Source organism: Agelaius tricolor, unplaced genomic scaffold (assembly GCF_023055355.1).
Source record: "Agelaius tricolor isolate 1412-34295 unplaced genomic scaffold, bAgeTri1.0.p SCAF_1, whole genome shotgun sequence".
NCBI classification, from domain to species: Eukaryota; Metazoa; Chordata; class Aves; order Passeriformes; family Icteridae; genus Agelaius; species Agelaius tricolor.
Genome location: NW_027269261.1, coordinates 106,603,224 through 106,626,687, shown reverse-complemented (window position 1 = coordinate 106,626,687; position 23,464 = coordinate 106,603,224). Strand labels below are relative to the sequence as shown.

The following is a 23,464-nucleotide window of genomic DNA, read 5'->3' as shown; positions in this document are numbered from 1 at the left end:
TATTGAAAAGCATCACATTACACATATATAGAGTGTATATATATACACATATACAACTGAGGACATAAGCCACTTATTTAAAGAGCTTGCTTCAAAAATTATAAGACTGAATAAGTGGAAAAGCTCTAGAGGCCCACACTGAGGTAGACACATGGTTTGGCAAGAATTACTTGTGCAGGGGATGGATGAGCTGCTAAAGTGCACTGAGGGCTGAAGGCCACGGACACCCACATCCAGGAAAGCCCGAGGAACTGACACAGGAGGACAAAGTCTTATGAGGAGAGGCTGAGGGAGCTGGGGTTGTTGAGCCTGGAGAAAAGGAGGCTCGGGAGGAATCTTACTGCTCTCTACAACTGCCTGAAAGGAGGGTGCAGCCAGGTGGGGATCAGCTTCTTCCCCCAGACAACCAGCCACAGGGCAAGAGGACAGTCTTAAGCTGTGCCAGGGCAGGTTTAGTTTGGACAATAGGAAAAAATTCTACGCAGAAACGGTGATTAGCCACTAGAATGGGCTGCTCCGGGAAGTGAAAAGGCACCGTCCATGGAAATGTGCAAAACTGGACGTGTCACCTGGCGGCTGCTTTAGGTTACAAGGTGGCTGGTGTTCGGTCATAGATTGAACTCGGTACCGATTACGTCTTTATCAACATAATTGATTCTGTGAAATACTGCTGGGCGCTGCCCCCACGGCATATTCCTATTCCACGCCGGGCATAACTGGGGCGGGTGGCCGGGCTCAGCAGCCGCGGCAGCTCGGCGAGACGCGTTTGTCGGCACAGAGAACGCAGCGGAGGCGCGGCCTGTAGCCGACGTAGGCCTGAGCGCGGCGCCGGCTCGGCGGAGCACGGAGACCCGGGCAGGCGCCAGCGGAGGCCAGCGGAGGCCGGGGTTATCGGGACAGCCCCGCCGGCGTTACCGCGACAGCCCCGCCGGGGGCACCGGGACAGCCCCACCGCGGGCCGCGCCGAACACGGCCCCGCCCGCCCGGCGTACGGCAGTGTCGCGCCGCGCCGGCTCTTGGCGGCAGCGGAACCGGCGGGCCGTAAGGCAGGTGCGTGGCGGGCGGGGGTCGGGCGGGCGCGGCGTGGGGGCCGCGGGGAGGCCCCGGGCTGGCGCTGCTCTGCGCCAACGCCGGTGCGGAGCTGCGGTCCCGCAGCCCGGTGGGGAGTGGGACCGCCGGGACCGGCCCGCCTAGGCGCGGAGGGGCGTCCCGCCGCCGCTGCGCGGGTCTCTGCCCGCAGCCCCCGGGGCAGGGGCGTCGCTGCGCTGGTGGCGGGGCGCGGGTTTCGGGGCAGCCGGGCCGCGGGGTTCGGGACAGCCGGGCCGCTGGCCGGTGCCACGCGTTGCCTCCGGCGGGCAGGACAGGCAGCGTGCCCGGGGCTGGCAGCGGGGCCGGGGCTGGCGGAGCGCTCGCCGTGCCCCAGCCCCGGCGCGCACCGCGGCGGGTGATGCCAGGCCGCTGCTGAAGGCCCGGGTGCCGTGGGCTCCCCCCCTGCATGCCGGGCTCTGCTTCTCGGAACGGCTTTGCTGATGGGAGTGGTCAAGTGGGAAACGCACCGCTGTCGAATGTGCTTTCAGTACTTACTAGTGGTATTAATAAATGTAGAGAACCAGAAGTGACGAATGAAAAAAGCATGTGGCCACGTAGAGTGTTTTTGCCTTTCGGGTACTGCTTCATTTTGGTTGGTAGTGGTAAACTGACAGATTTGCCTATAAAACACTTGACAGTCCTGTAGCGACCTAAGGCTTACACTTCAGGTGCTTCAGGAGTGTGTATCATATTGGAATTCAAATAATACTTTTGCTTAAAAACTTTTATGAGTTCTGAATGTAGGTTTTGTTGTTGTTCTTAAAATACTAACATTGATGTAGACTCTTTAAGTCTTATGGCTTTTTGAACAATTGACTGTAAGGTAGTTCTGTTGAAGTGAAACCCGTAAATGTAATTTCTGCAGAGAAGAAATCTAATAGTCATGATTAGTTACTTTCCAGAAGATAGAATTGATTTGAGTCTAGCCAATGACTAGGAAAAAATATTGGAAGTTTCAGAGACAGTGCAGCAAGAGTTATGTATGTTCACATGGTAGGCTACAGACCTAAGTTTTTAGGAGGAAGAAAACCAAGCCAGCCGTGAGGTCAGATGCAAACTGTCCTTCATCTAAAGATGACATTGATGATAACAGTGAGGTGGTGTGTCTTGATTAAAGACAAGCTGCTTTTCAGCAGATGCTGTAGTAAAATGATTTCCTTTGGATCTTTCTTCTGGCCAGAGGAGAGTAAACTTGCATCATCTTGGAATTTTATGTGTAGATATTTGGAGGAAGTCTCATCACAATTATATGGGAGTACAGACCAACTCCCAGCTAGGTCCTTTATGCATTGTATAAAGGCCTATATATACTATTGTATGCATAGTTTACATGTTAGACCTCAGTTTTCTCTAAAAGCTAGCTTGGCCTTTGGAAGAATTTAAGTCACGACCTCCACTGAATCAGAGAGAAGGCAAGAAATAGTCAAATGACAGTGTTTTATTCTGACAGTTCTGTGTTTACAGAACTTGCTTTGAAGCTAAACCTGAAGCTCCTGGAGCAGGTCTGGTGGAAGGCTATGAAGATGATTAAAGGACTGACACATCTCTCCTATGAAGAGTGGCTGGGAGAGTTGGGCCTGTTCAACGTCAAGAAGAGACAAGTGAGAGGAGACCTCATAAAAGTGTATAACTGTCTGAAGAGAGGGTGTCAAGAGGATGGATCAAGGCTCTTTTTGGTGGTGCCAAGCACTAGGACAAGAGACAATGGGGAGATGTTCATGCACAGGAAGTTCTGCTGGTACATAAGGAAGAATTGTGTAGATGATTGACAATTGGAACAAGTTGCCCTGAGAGGTTGTGGAGTCTCCTTCACTGGAGATACTCAGGAACTGTCTGCACTGTGCCTTGTGCTTTAGGATGGACCTGCTTGAGCAGAGAGGTTGAATCAGATGATCCACCATGGTCCCTTTCAGCCTTACCCATTCTGTGATTATGTGATCAAGATGATTGTAATTTGGCCTCTAAAGTAGTTGCAGTCCCTTTCTTCTCAGTCTAATTTTCAGTTTTTATTGAGTAGTGTTAGTTCTGTTTTCAGGAAGAACATTTATTGTTGAAAAAATAATTTTTTTACAGAGTTAATAGAAAACTCATCTTTCATAAAAGGCTGGTGTATATTTCTGCAGGTCCTGTTTACCTACAGTACTTTCTCTGAAAAAGTTATCCTTTATAAATACTAAACCAGAGCTCAGGCTGATCCGTGTTATTCTTGCATGTTTCCTTCCTCTTCTGTTACAGGAGCTGGTTACAAGTAGTTACAGGAGCTGCTAATGGGGTGTGGAGGTGGCTGGGGGAAGGAAAGACACATGTTGTCTTTCTCTGGTTAGTTATAAAGTTAAGTTTATTTGGAAGCTGTTAAAGGTGGGATTAATTCTAGCTCATATGGGTGTTTTGAGTGCTGAACAGGTTTCTTTTCTCCCTCCTACAAAATTTCCCCGTAGAAAATTGAAGCCCTCATTACTCTAAATAACAGCTTACTGTTTTCCTGGTAAATTGTTTGTAGTAACAATTGTTGAAGTTAGTGTTGAGCACTTTCTAGCCTACACATTTTCTTATACTGAATTATGCTTTAATGTTTGAAGAGAGAACTGAGACCAAAATCTACTCTCTAGTTCAGATAAACTTAACTAATCAAAAGCAATTTAGCAAATTATCTATAATGTGTAGCTGGATGTTAGAAATATAACAGCAGATGTCTGAACCAAAAAGAGAAAGAAACAAGGGTAAGACCCATAAACAGACTGAGAGACATTAGACTCCTAAATCCCAAACTGTAATCCTCAGAATCTCTGTTATTTCACCCTGTAGCTCTGTTTTCAAAGATGTTTGTCTAGTGTCTCTCTCATGTAGCAGCCACTAGGAGGTGCTTAGGTGATCTGCTGAAAAAAAAAGGGAAGACGAATCCAATTATACCTTCACTTTCATAGTATCTTTAGTAATCCATGATTTAAATGAATGATTATTGCCTTCTAAGCTGTTGAGTTCAGAGGCTGCCAGGGTATTTGATGTCCATTAATTCATCTAGGCATACTTTTAGTCTTTTTGGCATCTTGTGGCAATGAATTCCCAAATTCAATTATGTTCTTTGCAGGAAAGGCATTCTACTTGGTATTATTCTCACCTTAAACTATTAAGTTTTGTCATGTACCTCCATATTCTTACATTATGGGCAGTAGTCAGTCATTGTGTATTTAGCCCTTCTTGCTTTTTAAATACCTCATCACATCACAGAAAGGAGCAATTTTGTGTTTATTGCAAGCACAACCCATAAGAAAATGCACAGTCAGGGCATTCTTTATGCTCATCTCTCTCTGAGGAATTTGATCGCCTCTGTTTGAGCAATGCCAGTGTGAGCACATTCCTATACTGGGTCTAGGAGTTAACTTCTGTCACAGGAGAAGTGCTTGAGATTTGTGGGTTAAACAGTGTTGATAGCACTGCAATGTTTTGGCTGCTCCTGGCCTGCACAGCATCAAAGCTTTCTTCCACCCTCCCTGCCCATCAGTAGGTAGGGGGGTGGGCAAGAGGCTGTGTAAGGACACAGCTTGGACAGTAGACCAGACTGGCCAGTGGGATGTGCTATACTGTGTGTATTGTCATGCTCAGAAATAAAAACACAGGTAGAGGAAGAAGAAAGGGTATCATGAAGATACCCTTTGCTTTCAAGATGTCTGGTTTTTGGAGATTAGTAAACTGGAGCTTGTGGCATTGGTCACCCTGTGGGATGTGGTGAGCATTTTCTTCCTTCACTTGGGGGTTATTTTCTTTTTCTTCATCTGTTAAACTGTATCTCAACCCTGTAAGTTTTTTTTACCTTTCTTCTTCCTATTTTCTCCCCTGTCCCACTACTTGTTCAGTAGTTCAGCTACTACTGAACAAGTAGTAGCATGGCTGCTGGCCAGGGTCAAGCCACCCCAACACTGCACAAACACCTAAAAACGTGATTGAAGGAAACAAGACAAATAGCAGCACCCTATGGTTCTGTGGTAATGGTGCTCACTGAATTAACCAGTGTTGTGAAAGATCCCTATTCTGGGTGTTTCTTGAGCTTATTCTAGATATAGATATTCCTCTTGAAGTTGTGCATGACTGTGTACAGTTCAAGAAAAATCCATGAGACTGGACTGAAAGCCAAGAAAGAGTTAGGCTTCAGTAGCAATGTGGACTGTTTGAATATTGTAGAAAGGGCAGTTGGTGTTCTCAGTCTTCTATTCACTACATAAACTTGTGGACTAGAGTTTGGTGGCCAACCTGTTGCTGAGTCCAGCTCTGAGATGTGAAATAAAACTCTTGTTCTTTTTCTGTGTCATTAAATCTAGTGGGTGCTGGAGAAAAATAACTTTAAAAGGAAGGTGCAGAATGTTTTACCTAGTTGATATTTTAGGGATAGAAAAGTTGCTGTCTCTCCCCTTTCATTGTATGTGGAATTTATGGATATAAATTATATTCTTCTTTAGACTTTACTGTTCTAAAGCATAAGCTTACTCTGAGCCATCTGTTACTCTTTATTGTTCAAAGGCATGTTGGATGTTTGGCCTAAAAAATAGACTGAATCTGATATTACAGGCCTGCAACTTAAACATAAATAGGTCTAACAGCAAGAATAGATGATTGTGGAATGATAGGTTGGTGATTGAAGCATTTGTCAGGTGAACTGTGGAGCAAATTTCAGTTTTCCAGCTGTAAACTGGCTTCTGAGAGGTTGTCAGAATAAGTAGATGACTTTGTACAGTTGTGACATCCTTGTTTGCATTCAAATACTCTGTAAACCATACAGCCATTTAAACAATTGCTCCTTTCTTTGAAACTAGTGAGGACTGCTGAACTGTGTCACTCAGTGAGTTTCTGTTTGGAAACTGGATTCTGATGAATTTGTTCAAGAAATGGGAAGGCATTGGTCTTAGCTGCTGCTCTGAGGGGGAGCAAGTGTTCAAAAAACAAGTAGACGTGGCACTTCATGATACGTTTTAGTGAGCACGGTGGTATTTGGTCAAAGGCTGGACTTGATGATCCTGGAAGTATTTCCAGCCTTAATGATTCCATTTTTCTAATGTGTCCTCTCCTTGAAGGATTCAGGAAGAGTAAAGAGGATCTCTGAAAGTCATCTCTTCTGTTTCTCATAAGAAATTTATTACTTGTGGTGAGTTGACCCCAGCCAGTAGCCAAATGCCCCCTCTCGCCTCTCACTAACTCATTCCCTTTGGCTGTGAAACGGGGAGAAAATAGCAGATGTTCAACAGTTGCTTGGGAAGACAAACCCCATGAGTGTGGATGTGTGTCTTTGTTCCTCACACACCTTGCTTCTCCTTTCCCAGAGCTTTTACTGTTGAGTTGACATCATATGGTACACATCTATGTTGCTTCCAAAACATGAATATAAATAAAATGCTTGATTGTAATTTTTCCTTTAGGGTGGCATTTTTGTTTCTGAGGTGTCTTTAAAAGTTGATTCTGTAAGTCTGAACAGGCATCCTATGTGCCATGCTAAATACTCATAATAATTGTTCAAAGGCTTTTAAGTGTTCAATGGAAGATTTTTGTATAATATGTACATATGCATCAGCTTACACTGCAATTTTCTAAAATATTTTAAGAAATTTTACATATATTTTAGCAGAATATGACTATTACTCGAGAAATGCAGCCATTTAAAAAATGTACAGCTGGAAAAACCCTGTTTTAACCTCTTCAAATCACTAGAGACATAATGGGGCTATTTTCCTTTTTATTATATCTGCCAGGAATAGTATTATTCCTCAATTGGTGTTCCCCTCATTTTTATGTGATAAGCAGACACGTTTGCAAGCTCTGAAAAGACGGTTTGGGATTTCCTCGCTGTAGGAAATTGTACAGGTGTTCTTCCCAAAATATCCTCTTGCATATATGTGACCAGCACTATAGACAGCCCAGGAAGGATCAGCAGCATTTGTTAGTTTTGATTCTAATTTGCACTTTTAACATTGCAGCTGCCTTTTTTTAAGGTCTAATTCTCAGCTGCAGTAATGATGAATTATCAATTAGAAAGCTGTTACTTGCTAGTCATCAAATAGCTGGTGTGCTGTTTGAAGTGCCTGTGTGGCATGTGAGCTCTGAAGAGAAGACAAGGGATCCTGCCTTTAATAAAATTACTTTATGTGACTATGTATCTATCCAATAGTTGAGTCTTGCTTAAATGTATTTTTAATTAACTTTTTTTTTTTTTCTTTGTAGAAGAGTCTCTGCCTTGAAGTAGGCATGTTTTCAGGCTGTAGGGGTATACTTATTATGCAAGGCAGACCTTGAATTAATTTTTTGGCATAAATTTTAGGCTGAAATTTTGACTTTTTTCACCCCTGTATCCTACCAATATTAAGTAAGATTTAAGCTAAATCAAGTGGACAGTGGTCTGGCTTGGGACAGCTTATTGTGTGTCTGTTACAACCTTGGGTTTCTTTACAATTCTCTTTGTGGAGGAGGAGGTGGTATTGCCTCCAGGCAGCAGGAGGAAGTTCTGAAGGGAAAGGCATCCCCAAAAGGCTGGTGTGATTTGGACTGAAAAGCTTGTCTTGATAGGTTGATTTTTGGGATTCTCTGTGCATCTCCACTACATTAGGTCAGTGAGGTGCCTTATGAATGTGCCTCTGTCTGCTTTTCTGATAGGAAATACCAACTTGTAACTTTTTAACCACTGAGCTGGACTGAACCTTTAGTGTGCTGTGACAAGGATCCAGTAGGGATAAAAGCACTGCTAGACCATGAGTGGTTTATTTATATGGACATACCTTTGGAAAAGTTGTTATATATGCTGACAGAGACTTTTAGGAGGAATGTTAGAAAGACTGAGGGGTAGTGTAGTGTATTCAGAATTAAAACATGTTTTAGAGGAATTATGGATAAAATACACAGCTTTTGGGTCCCTGTGTATTATTGGAAAGATATAAACTAGAGAGTTTTCTGCAAACTCCATCATGGCTTTCTTACTCCTTCCCACCTCAAAAATTATGACAGGTATCAAATAACATACTGAATGATAGAAAAAGCATAAAGGACATCTTTTAGAAAAGCTTACAAACATTATATAAAAATTGAATGAATGCAAAAATCCAAATATTGCAAAACATACCAAACACTTAAAATTGCACAATACACTTTCATTATTTTAATTAAATTGATGCATTTGTGTGGACACTGACATCTGGTTCTTATTTTATGTAATGAGTCATTTTCTACGTATTCCTGTATTATTTACTGCAACCATTGGTAAAAAGTCTGACTCAAAAGCTGCTGGAAATAGGATGACTTTATTTATAGCTGATAGTTTGGGAAACATTTTGTTTAGTGACAGGCAGAGTTGGCCAGAATCTGTGTTTCTTTTGAAGGCCATTTTCCTACTTTTAGTGCATGACGATTAAATTAATTTTCTTGTCTATTACTAGAAGGGCTGTGGAATCTACAGCCTCTTTCTTAACTGGTCTAAAACTCAGCATATTTCTGTTCTGAGAAATAATTCTGTAGTTTAGATACTTGCAGGTTTTCTGTTTCAGGTTGCCAGCATTACCATTATTATTACCAGTTGTATTGATAAAATTGCTTAACACAAAAAAATTTATTATTTTCTGTAAATGAGAAATCCTGCTTCAGTGCTTTCATAGAATAATTGTTCTGTAAGATTAAATGTGAATCTTGGCATAAGTTGCACTGTGCTTACACAGCTACTGTGTGTTGTCTGCAAGATGCAAAGACTTTATTAGCCATAATTAATTACTAAAATCCTCGAGAAGGAATCTCAATGTTTGGCAAGATAATTAATTCAGAACTGACATCCTCCTGTCTTTGCAGGTAGTATGAGCATTGCTAATGACTTTGCTGTAAAGAAAGTGTATGACTTCATGGTTAATAAGAAGTAAGACAGCAATCCTACTCATACCACCTCTCTTTTTTGATTTGAGTAATAATGTACAGGCAGGGTCCTAAGGATCAGGGTATCTGGCTTAGTCTTTTATTATATTGCAGTTGAGATCCTTCGTAAATGCTGAAATAGTTATATTTTTCTCAAAAGAGGTGTTAAGTGTTTCCTTCAGAATCATTTGGGAGAGTGCTCCAGATACAAAATGATCCAATACCCACCTTGAGGCTTATTGAAACCCTATTTTGAAGGAAATCAGCGTTAATTATGAAGGATAATATGGTGTTGAGTGGCTAATAAGCATCCAGTTATTTAGAACTGGAGGATAATGCAGTATTTGAGGCATTTGTTTAGTTGTCTGTAAATATGGTAAGTGATTTGAGTGCTTGAGCACATCTCTGTGAGACTTTAAAACCTTGTAATGGTGAGTAGTTCACACTGGGGGCTTTATCCTTGTATGCACTTGCTGTTCTCTACAGGAGCATGTTACAGAGACTTTTTTTTACTACCATTTGAAGAAGTTCTCCAGCATGCTCTTAGCCCAGCAATTCTGCAGTTGTGTGTTCTGCATGTATTGTTATAGCACTTACATTTGCTGAAGTGCATTCCACAGCCTTGCAGCCATCCTCAGTGATATGCAGTGTGTGTTACCTAGCTGTCATTAACTGAAAACTTTTTTCTTTCACTTACCTATTAGTTTTCTTCCTCCCTTTCCTTCCTTTGACCACCTACATCCCTATTTACCTTCCATATGTCTCTTCCTTTAGTGACCAGCCTTTCTAGAACAGAGTAAGATGAAACCCCTGAGGTTGTTTTCAACCTCTGTTGATGGCACAGTGTGTAACAGAGGCACAGAGAGCCCCCTGTTAAACTTAAAGCAAAACTGAACAAGTAACATCTCCACCATTCCCATCTTGTATTTGTGGCTTATCCCTAGCGTTTAAATGAACATTCATGTTACATATGTTGAAGTTGGAAATTTGCTTATAGTACATCTCCACATGTAAGGCAAGTCTCGAAGTTTCTGTTGCTTGGGATACAGTTTATCTCTTGCTGCCGGGAACTTAAAAGTTAAGGCCATGATGTTTAGAACTACAGACATTTTTTGGTTTAACAACTGAATTACATTTCATGTTCTTGGAAAAGGAAGATGAGTTATTCTGAAGAAAGGATTGTTTTCATTTTTTTTCTTTTTTAACAACAGCAATCCTCAGTAACTATCTCAAAGTACATGTAAAATGAACACATTATTGAGCCAAACCACATGTTTGGCATCATCCCAGAATTTATAGTATCAGGCATAATCACAGGAAATGGTTCTCCAGCTGATGCAAGCAGGCACAGTGTTAGGCAGCTGGCAATCGCATGTGCGTGGTTAAGATTATGAAAAAATGTGGAAAGGGTTAATACTGTATTGAATGAATGACTTGTAATTCCATTATTTGATTTTCTAGGGTTTTTTGTTTGTTTAGTGACTTCTGTAATTAAGATGCTGAAATTGTCTTTTATGTGATCAATGGCACACAGAGGCACTGTTGTGCCTCCTTGTTATGCTGAGGCACTTGTCTGAATTTTGGTATTCGCTGAGGAGAACATTGTGTGTCAGGAAGCCACTGTTTCTTCCTGAGTACATATTCCTTAATCTTGTCATCACCCTTTTAAAGATTGACCCAGTCTTGACTGGAGATCAGTAATATTTGACCCAGACAACTTGAGAGAATTCTGGGTTGATGTCTGGGCCTTTTGTAGAAAGTGAGATGTCTGAAAGCGTACAGTTGGTACTACATGGGACAGCACTGTTTGTAAAGGTGCAAAATACAAAGGCTGAAAATACTATTGTTTTAGTGTCATGCTTTTGCCTGCTATTTCTGATTAATGTCCCAGACATTCTTAAACCACTGTTATTCCTGGCTAACAACTTTGATGTTAGGTGTATTTGTACTGTTGACATCAAACATGCTTGGATAAGAAACTTTATTGAATCTAATAAAAATGTTCTCAGAGGTCCAAAATAGTTTTTTTTTTTTATCAAATGATTTAATTTTTTTCTTTAAAGTGTTTTCTTTAGAACATTTTTCCTCTGATGTATATGATTTAAAAAGGATCTATATGGAGAAGAATATGTTGTTTGGTTTTTTTAAAATATTGAGTCTTATTTGTAAATAAAATATCAAGTTTACCTTCGTGTTAAGGAAGTTGTTGAAGTTAATTGTAGCTATTCCAAAATGTGTTCATATCAGTAAAATTTAATGTTTGGGGGTTTATCTTTAGTCTTCTTACACAGTAGCGTAAAGTAAAATATTGTATGTGTTGATAAATGGTCTCACTGTTTGAATTATGTATTTAAAATGTAAAAAAAGTTACAGCGTCCCTTTAGCTTTTGTATGGCCTTGTGGGTGGGATATCTTTTGCCCTTTCACTTTCTTTTTCATTTGAAATGTTTCCACTTTTTCAAGTGAAAGAGAAAATGCTGCTTGAAATACTTTGTGGTCAATAGCAACCTGCTATTCAATAGCAACCTGCCAATGTCTAAAGCCTCTTTTTCTTTATAATGTTCTTTGATTAGATTAGTAACTAGTAATAACTTCTTTAGGTTTTATAAATTGCAGGTTTACATAGAAAGTAAGAAACTTATTAATAGCTGGAAGAATTATAGGTAATATAGGCAAAATCTGGGAACATGGCCTAGTATTCCTTAAATACTTTAAACAGAATCACTGCTGTGAAGTCTTAAAGGACAAATAAAAAGTAAAATACTATAGATTACAGAAACTGGTACTTTAGGATCTTGTAACTGTGGATTTTACCTGTGATTTTTAGCTGTGTTAATGCTATGTTATTCCATCCTTTGTAAGGAAGGAAAGATTTCTGTTCAACTTGAACATTGACGTGCCTGATCTGAGCATTCACCTTTTCTTAGCCCTGTTGTGCAGCTGGCTTGATCTGTTAGAAGGCATAGGAATTCAGTAAATGTGAAAAGGAGGTATCTTTATAGTAATCTCTTTAATATTTCAGCAAAGAAGAAAAAGAAATGGTTCTGTTATTTGCTTGTATTAGAAACATAGGAAGGCCAGGACTTGGACAAAAACCTAACTAGCTGGTGAAAATATGAAATGGAAAACTTCTCTAGAATTTTTGTTACCTTTGTGGTGTTGTTAGAATTTTTTTTCATGTTTCACTTTAATGAGTAAAAACCTGCTCAGATTATGATTCATGTTTACTTTCAAACAATAAACTTTGAATTGTTGTTTACCTGAACTCTGAGTATAATCTGTCTTTATGTTTTTTTTTCTTCTATACAAAGTTTCAGTGTTAAAATCACACTTGTTTTTAAAGGAAGCAAAATAGACTTTAAAAGTTACTTTCTCTCATCTTCAGAAAGCTTTTAGAAGGATGGATATTGCTCTTTCTAATTTACAAACAGGCTTGGTGGAATTTAAGTGTTTTTTAAAAGAGGCAGGAAATCTGAGATAGTTCTAGGAATCATTAGTAGAATGTGCCCAAAATGTCCTAACTTTATTGGGGTTGGGGGAGCAGAAGAAATCTTTTTACCATGTAAAGTCACACTGATATGAGGGTTAAATTCCCATTCCATGTGTCCTATGGAAATGATTTAATATGGTATCTTTCTCATACTTTAGGGGGAACGGGCAGAAGGATGGCAAAAGTTCATCTTCTGTATGTGGGCCGTGGAAAAGAGGATTTAATTGCCACTGCCTTTTAGGTCCTTGTTTCCAAACTTGCAGATCTTAGCAGGATCATTTGGTAGTTCAGATGTTTCACATCCACCTGTGAGCAAACAGATACATTTCTTTAAAATCAGAAGGAATTAGTTACACTTATGATGGCTGTGGAAAGACAAGGAATAGCTGATCCACTCTAAAGGCAGTGTGATGCGGGCAGATATCTACATAAGGAAGCTTTATGTGAAGGCAGATAGCGTATTTTTTAAAAACAAATATAAATTTACAGCGCATCTTATAGGGCCACATGATTTTTGATTTAGTGTTCAGAGCTGGCTCTAATATGTTGCAGAATAATAGCCAAAGTTTCTAACTTTTACCTTGCCTTTCTATGATAACAGTGGAGTAATTAATTGCATTCTGTTTACTAGCTGGTTTTGTTTCTGTTGGTGCCCTGATAAGAGTGGGTGTTGTGTACCAGCAGCAAAGGGGTCGTGTGGTATTTGACTATAAATGGGATGCAGAAGCTTTGTGCGACTGCTCTGCCAAACCAGCCTCCTCCTCAGGCACCTGCAAGTTCTGAAAGCACACAGGCAAGTGTGGAGCAGCATTTACTAGTACAAGATTAGGGTTGCAGGGCTGGATTTGGCTCTTTGGCCATGCCTGTGGTGACAACAGTGTGCCCTTTCTTGTTTTCTGGTGGTTTAGGTTTCCTATTTCAGGAGCAGCTAATAAAGAAATTGAATAAAGGAGAAAGTAATTAAAAATTCAGTTTCCTAATAAATGAGCCGGCTGGAGATGCATTGAAATTTATAAGTGTGTATAAAAAGTGAACTTTTTATATGTTCTAACTTTCATAAATTGCTGTGCATGGTATTTCAGAAAGGACAATTAAAGTAATATTAGAATTATGTTGTTACATTTTTTTATAAAGGCACATAATGCTACAGAAAAGGGTATTTAAATGTAGGTATAAAATAAATAGGTAAAATGGACCCAATAGCTCTAATAGCTAATAGCAGTTCTGTCATTAGAACAGTGAGAGTGATGTACCCTCAAAGTCTGGACACATTACTTCCCTTCTAATAATGGTGGCTATAATGTTTACAGACTATTTTCACTAGGAGCTATGCTGGTATGAGTTACATGTCATATATTCACTGAATATATCAAAAGAGCTGCTGTGATGTTTGGCTCTCTCTGCTTCTAGGCTTGAATACATGCACTCATTGCCCTTCACAGTTAAAGATTTTGTATTTGCAAGTTTTGTAGATTCATTGTTATAACATTTGTCTCCAAAATATCAGCTGTTGTAAAATCATTCTCAAAAAGCATCTTAAGGCAAGGTGGGACAACAAGCAGACCTGACAAGTCAGTGACATTTCTCTGTTTGTGACTGGAACGCTGCATCTGGATTTCTTTCGTGCTGTATTGCAAAGCTGATAGATAAAATACAAATGCAGTCATTAGATAAGGAAAAGTGTTAAGGATAATTGGATGAAAGCAGAGTTCTGTACTGTATGACTGGGAGGGAAGTAATTCTATTAACTCTGTTATGAGTTCTTTAAATTCTGGATAGACGTTGATCTTCAGGCATGCTAAGAATGATGCAGATCATTAGGTTTGTAATGGTATCATTAATTGGTTCAAAAATAATCTAAATCTGTATCTTATCTAATAGCATCAGAAACTGTAGCTGTATGTTAGGGTTCATTAAACAATTCAGCTGTGGGCACCTTTTGAAATTAAATAACTTTGAGAATAATTTCAGAAAAGGCTTGGAAGAAGTACAGTTTCAGATGGAGAACAGCTGTGTTTTGGTGCATAGATATGAGCCTGTTCCACAGAGGAAATAAAACTGCACGGAAATAAGCTGTAGTTCTGAAGAGAGGCCTGCTCTAAGCATGTGTGCACTCCCAGTTGTGAGATGAAAACATCCCAAGGCATAGTGTGTTCAGTTTTCTGGTAGCCTTTTTTATTCCCTTTATCTCTTATAATAGTTCAGTGCTATGCCTTTGACCGTCTTTATTTCCTGTCATAATTTTCTTTCCCTGTTTTGCTGGTTAAAAATGGCTAAGCACTTGTCAAGAAAGATGCCTCTCTCTGCATCTGCGCCAGAGGCTGTTAATGACCTGAAAGCTCCCAGCATGGGCTGGCTCAGAGGAAATCTTCCCGTAGGTTGTAATCACTTACTGCTATTGGGAGCTAAAGTTCAGTTACATAGATTTCACTATAATACTCAGTGTTAGGGGTGCTAAAGAAATAATTGCCACTTTGCCTCATTGCTGGTAACTTTTATTTAGGGAGGAGAGAAAAGAGCTACCTGCTGAGTGACCTCTGCATGTTACCATAGCTTGCCTCCGCTCTGTGCCTTTCACCTCCTTTTATTTAATTTTGATTATCATTATTTTAAGAGATCTTTTTTTAACTGGCTTAATTGAAGTTCCAGCCAAGTGCTACTAGCTCAAAAAGGTCTTTCAAGTTTATGATGCAAGTTTGTATTTATAACATTAATAAAGCCATGTTATTTGTTTTGTTCTCATCTAGGTACTTGAACTGGGATTTGATTTCTCATCCTATGGATCACTGAATGAGTAACAGATGGCCTTGCCTCGTCTTACAGGCGCTTTACGCTCCTTTTCAAATGTCACTAAACATGAGGATTACAGTGAAGAATTAGCTGACTTAACGGTAAAGCTTTTTTTCTTTTACAAAGCATAGCTATAGTAAGAATCATTTGTTTTCTTCATTTGCACTGATATTTTATAAGAGTAGGCAAGCAAAAAGAGCAGAGTGTGTAAAATTTCCTGTACATTCCTTCATAATGTCCTCACTCAAAGTCAAATTTGCTGTAGATTTGTGATTAATACTTAGCACTTACAATCATATGGCAAAGCTTGCTTGGTTGTGTTAATTTGTCTTTCAAGAAGTTGGACAAGGCTGCTTGTAGCTCTGAATTTATGTAAAGCTGGGAAGCCAAACATTTCCCTTCTAATATTAAGTTCACTGAATTTAGGTACTTCTTTTGCTTCCTGAGAAATAATATATTAAAGCAATAGATGCCTTGTGGGAACCTGTGAAATGACTTTGGAATCTTGAGAACGGTAAATCTCTTGAAGTTGCAAGAGTTTGGCTTTATAGAGGATTTTGCTCTGGAAAGAGTAAATTAGTGAGAGTGTGTGTGTGCTTTTGTGTATCCTTCTTTCACACACTCTGGAAAGAGTCTAAAAATCAGGCAAAAGGAAAAGTGCTTGCAGTCAGTACTACACACTGACTGAATGCAATTGGAAGGAATTGATTTTATTTGGTGTTTAATTTTAAAGGAACCCTCATGTATTAATTTGAAATAAATTTAAAAACTAAAATATTTTGCATTTTCAGACTAAAAGATCAAAACTACATGCCCAGTTGCTGAAGTCCGATCTTACTTGGAAGAAGATAATAAAGTTTGTTGATGACAATTTGGACAAAAAAGAATACCAAACTGTAAATGGTGATTTAAAAACTATCTTACAAGCTGCAAAACAAATAGGTATGTTTTTGTTCTCTAGTAGTCTACTCATGCATAGTTTTATGTGGGGGTGGGAGCAGGTTCAAGTTGCTTTCTGCCTGCATACTTTACTGGTGCAGTTTTGGTTCTACCTCGATGCCAGTTTTGCCCTTTGAATATAATAACTTTGACACTCCATTTAATCTGATATACATATACACAATCTGGCCTTCTGTTTTATTTTAAGATTCCATTGTTATATGGATATTCTTACTTGTTTGATAGTATTGTTTTGTAAAGTGTGGTATGGTTTGTGATTGACAGTTATTAAGCAAAACCAACTGTTTCTTTTGGAACAGCAGTACTCTAAGAAAAGAACAATCCTGATGTTGTCTGCTTTAATTCCATGTAATTGGTATAATGAAAAATTGGACTCCTGTGTTTGCAGATAAAAATGTAAGAAATGTTTTCTCCTTGAAGTGTTTGGTGTTGAGGAGAGAAATAAAAATATATTTCACTCATCTGGAATTAAACTTCTAATACTGAAATACATAACGACAAAGAAAATGTGAAAACTTAGTTTTGATTGGAAATTTAGTTTTTGATTCACAAACCTAATACAGCTTTTGATTTTAGCAAAATTTAACTTCATTAGCTCCTAAACTGAGCACATTGCTCAAGCTCTTGCTGTCACATATTTAAGGATTTTTCCTTTCAATCTTGTAGGTATATTTCCTCCTTTTCTAATTGTTTTTCAAATATCTTGAATAGAAACATTAGTAAAAAGACAGAGAGAAATAATAATAATAAATATATTTGCCTGGTTTTGGTACTATAGACCAGAGATTTTTATTACAATACAAATGTTAACATGCCCCACTTGCATTTCTATTTCTTGACCATTTATTTGGAAATACCTAGTAAATTGAGAAAGAAAACAATGTCTAAACACAGGCTTTCAAAAGAGGCTAGGCAAGTTATTCATGTCCAACACGTGGTGGTAGTCAATTATGCTGTACAGTTGCAGAAGATGCCTGTTAAAACTATTAACAGTTGTATATGGGTATTGCTTTCTTCAGTCATCAGAAGTATATTTTTGAGTATTTCTCAAATTACTGACAGTTTTAAACTCTGGTTAGTACCTTTAGTAAACTTTTAACCTCTTTGGGCTGCAATTTAAGCATGTGGCTGCTGTCTTTCTGAGACAGACCCCTGGGAAGGGCCAACTCTGTGCCCTAACCCAGGTACCTCTCCTTCAGTGCACAGATTTCAGCTGGCACTTGCAACACACGAGGCTTGAGGGGAAATCATGCAAGATGGGGATTGAGTTTGTACTAGCTGTCAGTCCATAGAGTCAGTAGGAGAAGTATCAATCTGTATTGATAAGAGATATTGATTGAGAAAGCAATTTTAAATATCAAATGTGTATAGTTTAATCACAAGTGGTACTGGGCTAAAATGTTGGCTGGGAAACAAAACAAAATACCAAAAAGAGAGCTTCTAGTAGTGCATCTCTTGCCATCTTGTCTGGTTTATATTGTTGAGATGGAAGGAGTAGTATTTTCTCAAGAGATGTTTTCACAAATAGGAGATATCGATAATAAAGGAGAAATAACACATAGTAAACCTAAAAGATTTTTCTCAAATCCTTCAATTTCTCTTTCAGTTTAGTAATCTTTACTTCTGTTCCAAGACAATTGACTCCAAATAATAACATGTATTTGTATGTTAGGAATATATGAGTGAGTTTCATGCAGAAAACCTGCAAGTTTTTAGATGTAAGGGGTTTTTTTGTGCTTCCTATATAGCTAATGCTAAAAGGGAGGGGCTGAACCACTTTTTTCCTCTGAGACCTGTTTACATATCTATTGTATATGTGTGTGTCTGTGTCATGTGTCTTCCATATGTAGGTATCTAATTATCTTGTAAATATCACCTCCAGTCCTCTCCTTGAACTTCTCAGATTTTCAAAGTGCACCACAGGAAGAGTCAAGCTAAAAAGCCACCTCAATTTATTTATATATTACATTTCTAGCTACTTATCCTTGTTCCATCTGCTTATGCTAGAATGTTTTGCTCTTTCCTGTTAGATTGTGGGGAAGAAACCCCTTGCTTTTTCTGGTGTTAAACCTAATGTAAGTTGAATCAATCACAAGTAAAAAAAATTTGTAAGCTGTCCTCATTTAAAATGAACAAAAGCCCCAGTATGCTGGCTGGTTTCGTTTAGGTTAGGCTTGGTGACTTTAAAAATGTTCTAGTAGAGACATACTCGTTCATCACATGGAGTTTTCCTTATGTTTTCCTCAACTACCTTTGTGAATATTTGTGTGAGAAGTAAATTCATGTTTTTATCTAATAATATATTGTTTATTTGCATAACATGATATTTTGTAGATAGAAATCCAAATTCATACATTTATTTGCTTTAAATTTTTTGAGCGGTTTTTCTATCTTAGTACATACTCAGAAGTAATTCTACTGGGAATTGCTACAAGGATTCAGTAATCCCCAGCTGAGTTCTTTATATTTATTCTGTTATGAATATTCAGATTAGGCAGTGAATAAATAGTGAGACAAAGTGGAAATTTGTTAACGTTAAATAGCTTATAAATATACAATTGTGAATTTAAGACCTCTAGCATGTTTTTTTCTCCAGCTCAGAAAGATAAGAAAGCATTGGTAATTCTTAGTATAAATTTTTAGTATGTAGAAGGATAATGAAGACAGATGCTTTATTATCATATACCTTTTGTAATTCAGTACCTTGCAACAATTCTTACTTGTTGTGGGCTTCTTTTGATATCTCTGCTGATGAGACTTGTGGCAAGAATTTGAATACAGTTACGTTACAGGCAATGAAACACTCTTAGTATTAAGTGTATTAAGTTGCATTTGTTTTTGTTAACAGTTGGAGCTGAAAATGGACAAGAGGCGATTGAAAGTGGAGCTGTTTTTCTTTTTAAGACATTTCATGGGAAAGAATGTGTTGGCCATGATGAGACAAAGGTGATCAAGCAGATGTTTGGGCCATTTCCATCATCATCTGCTACTGCAGCTTGTAGTGCCACGTCTCGGATTGCTTCTCACTTCACTGAAGAACAGCTTAGAGCCCTCATACAGTTGGCTGAAGAGCAAAATGGTGATAACAGAGTGCTGTTTGGTAAAAATATAGTGTTTTCATTTGACATGCATGATTTGGATCACTCTGAAGAGCTGCCTGTGAATGGTGAGACTGATGTGCAGAAAAGTATAAGCTTAGATTATAACAAATTTTTGAATAACCAGCTGAATCACTTACAGAACTATTGTGAAGAGAAATCTAATATCAAATCTTTGGAAAAAATAGATGATTCTTTTTTATGGTGTGAAGTTGGAAAGTACCTGAAGGAATCTCAAGGAGGTAACCCTGGAGGGCCAACAACCGAAGACCTCTGCTGCACTTTGTATGAGATCCTTGCTTCTACCAAAAGTGCCGATGAACTTCAAAATGAGGTACACTAGCACATTAACTATACTGCATATATTTGAATGCCACAGAATTATACAATAATTGCATTTTAGTTTATGCCAATATACTTTTTCCAACTGTTGTCTGTGCTTTTTTTTTAAATCTGTCTTGAGAAAAATCTCATGGCATCATCATTTACCAGGGAGAAGGATACAGCATAAGTTTGATCTGAATAATCTCTTTCCACCACAGTGGACAGGATATCTTTTTGGGAGCCATTTGCTCAGAGTCTCCATTCGTTCTTTTTAAGCAGAACCCAGTTTAAGCTACCTATAAAAGTGTGAGGAAATTGCAAAGACAAGCTGAACTTTCTTGGACAGGTTTCATCTCCAGTTTCAGAGCCTCCCTGTTGCTGGAAAGCTGAGCAGGTGGTACTACTTTAAAATTTTGTCATATCACGTCTGTTCCTTTTGATGAGGAAAGGGGGTGGCTGGGTTTGTTACAAGAAGGACAGAGAAAATGTAAAGGAGAGGGAACAGTTGCTGGAGTTGAAAGATAAGCTTAGCAATAGAAAGGGGGAAAAGCATGATTAAAACCTGGAGAAGATGTTTTCCAGGTGTCTGTGCAAGAGATGATTGGATTAATCTAGGGAAGAATTCCTGAAATTTGGTAATTTTTTTTTCTCTTTGCACTTTTCTGTTATGTTTAGTTTATTTTTTCTAACTTGCCTTGCTTTCCTTCCTTGAAAACATCCAGTACTTAAATTCTCAAACTGAATTTTCAGAAAGACTCTAAATTTGCTACCAAAATGCAACTGATAGTAGGAATAGACAATCCCATGAAAGACAAGATAGTGAAAGTTTTCAGGAATTTTGCCATTGCAGTTTCAGATTTTATTCTTCTTAAGAAAAACAGTAGGAATTAGATAAGAGAACCTGTGTACTTCATTTTAGGTTTAGATAACTATGTATGGATGTCTAATGTGTAATGGCATGGTTGCTGAAGCCATACTAATGTATTGTTTGGTAATCAGTGGACCACATTTTGGCTGTCCTTTGAGCTTTCTGGACATGTATGTTTTCTTACAGATCCTAAACATAAATGGAAGTTGATCTAATTTCTTCTGCATTGAAATATATTTGAAAAATAATACCTTAATACATGTCTGCAAACAGTTTCATACTTTGGGTGGTAATATTGAGCGAAGACATGTGAAAATAGAAGACTGAACAGGTCTTTGTTAAGAACATTGGATAAAAAACTTACATGTCAAATGAAACACGAAAAAGTATATTTGTCAAAGGCACCTGTAGTTTATTAATTGTACAGTGATAAAGATTTCAATTCTCTTTTTCTAAACCAGTGACTGAAGACATTTCCAATATCATTATTGGGTATGCAGAAATAATTCCATACTTCTGCATAATGCCTACTTAATGCCTAAGTTTAATTTGTAAAATGTTAAAGGAAAAGCTCTAAACCTTCGCCTTGAAGCAAGAAGAAGTAACTTTTTTTTTACAAATTTATGATCATAATGGATTGCTCAATCATTTGGCAGAAAGTTCAAGCTATCAGTTTTTATGTAGGTCACCAATAAAGACTTCCTTTCCGTTAGTTCCTGGAACAAAGAATTCTTGGCAAAATAACTGATTTGATGGCTTTACAGAAGTTTTAATTTGATAATATGAAAAAATTGTTTGCCAGTGAACTGAAAACTAACTTAGCAAGAATAGTTTCTTCAGCTTGCATCACTAGAGAGGAAAAGAATTTCTTCTCTGAAGTGTCTGAAAACTGCATTTTATTTAGGATTTTTAAAAAATCCAAGTAATAAAAGAAAGATCTCCACATTCTCATTATTTTGGCCCCTTTGTTGCCTTTCCTTGCAACACTGGTATTTTATTGTTCATTGCACAATGTGGCGGTCAAGGAGGGAGTACAACAAACTTGAACCTGATCACCTTTTGTTAAAAGCTAGCTGGCATTTGAATTGTGCTCTCTGTAGGCATCGTCATGACTTGAAAATATCTTCTGGGCTTTGGATTTTACTATCACTTAGGGATAATTTTTTTTTTTTCATTACAGTAATTTTGCTGGTGCCATCATTAAGAGCAGATGGTGCTTTTTAGACCTGAAGATAATCCAGTTCTAGAACTGTGTCAGAGGCTTGCCGTGTGAGATGGCATAACAAGTTGATTGATCATGAATTCCAAACATCTGACATTTCTTGGTGGGATGAATACAGGCTAAACGGTCTGTGAGCTACAAAATATATTTTTTCTTAATAAACAAAAAAAACCCCTAAAAACAAAAACAAAACAAAACCCCACCAAAAACCAAAACAAAAGAAAACCAAAAAAAACCCCCAAAACAAAAAATGAACCTGTTGATATGAAAGTATAAGTCTTCATAAATAAAAATCCACATCTATAAACCACATTTTTATGTTTTAAAGCAGGAAGATACCACTGGCTGTCTGTTATTAAACAAGAAAAGAACATGATTGTGGTGATGATATTGATAAGTGGACTTCTGTAAGACAAATCATTTGATCCTTAAGCAAATTTTATTGAGGTCCCAGATCACATTAAGAATATGAGCAGTTTAGATAATTTATAAGGTGGCATTCTGTATTGGGTTTTTTTGTAGTGTATGTATAGGCACACATATACACTAGTTAGGTTTTTATCTACTTAATGAGCTCTACAAGGCATTGAAATTAGTTGCTTTCTCCAGCAGTGTACAGTTTATGTTTAAAATGGTTGGTGAGGTAGAAGAAATACTTTGTTTTTTGTTTTCAGTATTTGAGAACATTCCACTCTTCCTTTGGGACAGTTTGTTTATCTGGCATATCACTGGTGACTCTTAATTAGAGGAAAATTGATTCTTATAATTGGAGTGATATGGGAGTTATAACTTATTTCCTAAGTGTTTGAGACATGTACTTTTCATTGGGGACATCAAGTCTAGTAAAGCTAAATGACAGCTACACACTTTTCACAGTGTGTCAGGTTTTGTTGATGAGCATGTGTATTTTGTTGATGGTAATGATGCGGTAACAACATCGTTATTTAAAAAGAAGAAGAAAAAGCCAATAACCAGCTACAGAGTTTGGCCAATAACTGTTATGAGTTTTTATTTTTATATTTGATTAAAACTTAGTATTCAGTGCATTCCTGAATTTCTGAGAGCCCTCAGTTTCCAGTATATGATGAATGAAGACTGGAGCCATCTGAGAGCGTTTTAGCAGCTTTGCCACCTAGTATCTCTCAGAGTAACTAGAAAAAGTTGGAAGAGTTTAGTCCCTCTGATTAGACCATGCTATTCTTAGAGGACATGTGTCTTTCTTTTGTGAACTCTTGTCTAGTTTATCTGCAAAATTTTTCAGAATTTTGTTTTGGAAATAATTGACTCTATTTTTACAGTAAGGCAGAGGTACATTATCTCTTAATCATAACAAAACAAGGAGATATTTCCCGTAAAGATAAAATTACTAGGGGAAAAAAAGGAGATGTAATCAGAATTGTGTTAAGATCTTATTAATACAGCATCTATTATGAAAAACTGTGCATTTTATTCTTCTTGGGACAAGGCAAGAACTTTGCCCAAATAAAATTAAGAATATTAATGTCGTTTAGCAAATTAGATTAAATGGTGTTTCCCAGACAAAATCGCTTTAAATGCTGTATAAATCACCAGAAGAACACTGGGCTAAGATATGAAACAGCAGAACTGTTTCAAGAAAACTACACTGTAAGCAGTAGTTTGAGTATTATATAATAGTAGTTATATTTACTTATCTCTATATATGATGCACTTAATTGCCCACTTAAAAGCCCAGGCACGAGGCTTCTTTGGTCTGCTTTATGGTCGTG

At 38.1% G+C, this 23,464-nt stretch overlaps 1 protein-coding gene across 1 annotated transcript in view; it reads left to right on the top strand.

Moving 5' to 3' along the window:
* The first annotated feature begins 737 nt into the window (after positions 1 to 737).
* ASCC3 (activating signal cointegrator 1 complex subunit 3) overlaps positions 738 to 23,464 on the top strand; it is a 250,900-nt gene continuing 228,173 nt past the window's right edge. The window contains exons 1-4 of the mRNA XM_071446475.1: positions 738 to 1,050; positions 15,202 to 15,345; positions 16,036 to 16,186; positions 19,053 to 19,636. Of these exons, the coding sequence (XP_071302576.1) occupies positions 15,256 to 15,345; positions 16,036 to 16,186; positions 19,053 to 19,636 (825 nt within the window). The 5' untranslated portion in view covers positions 738 to 1,050; positions 15,202 to 15,255. The remainder of the gene's footprint in view (positions 1,051 to 15,201; positions 15,346 to 16,035; positions 16,187 to 19,052; positions 19,637 to 23,464) is intronic.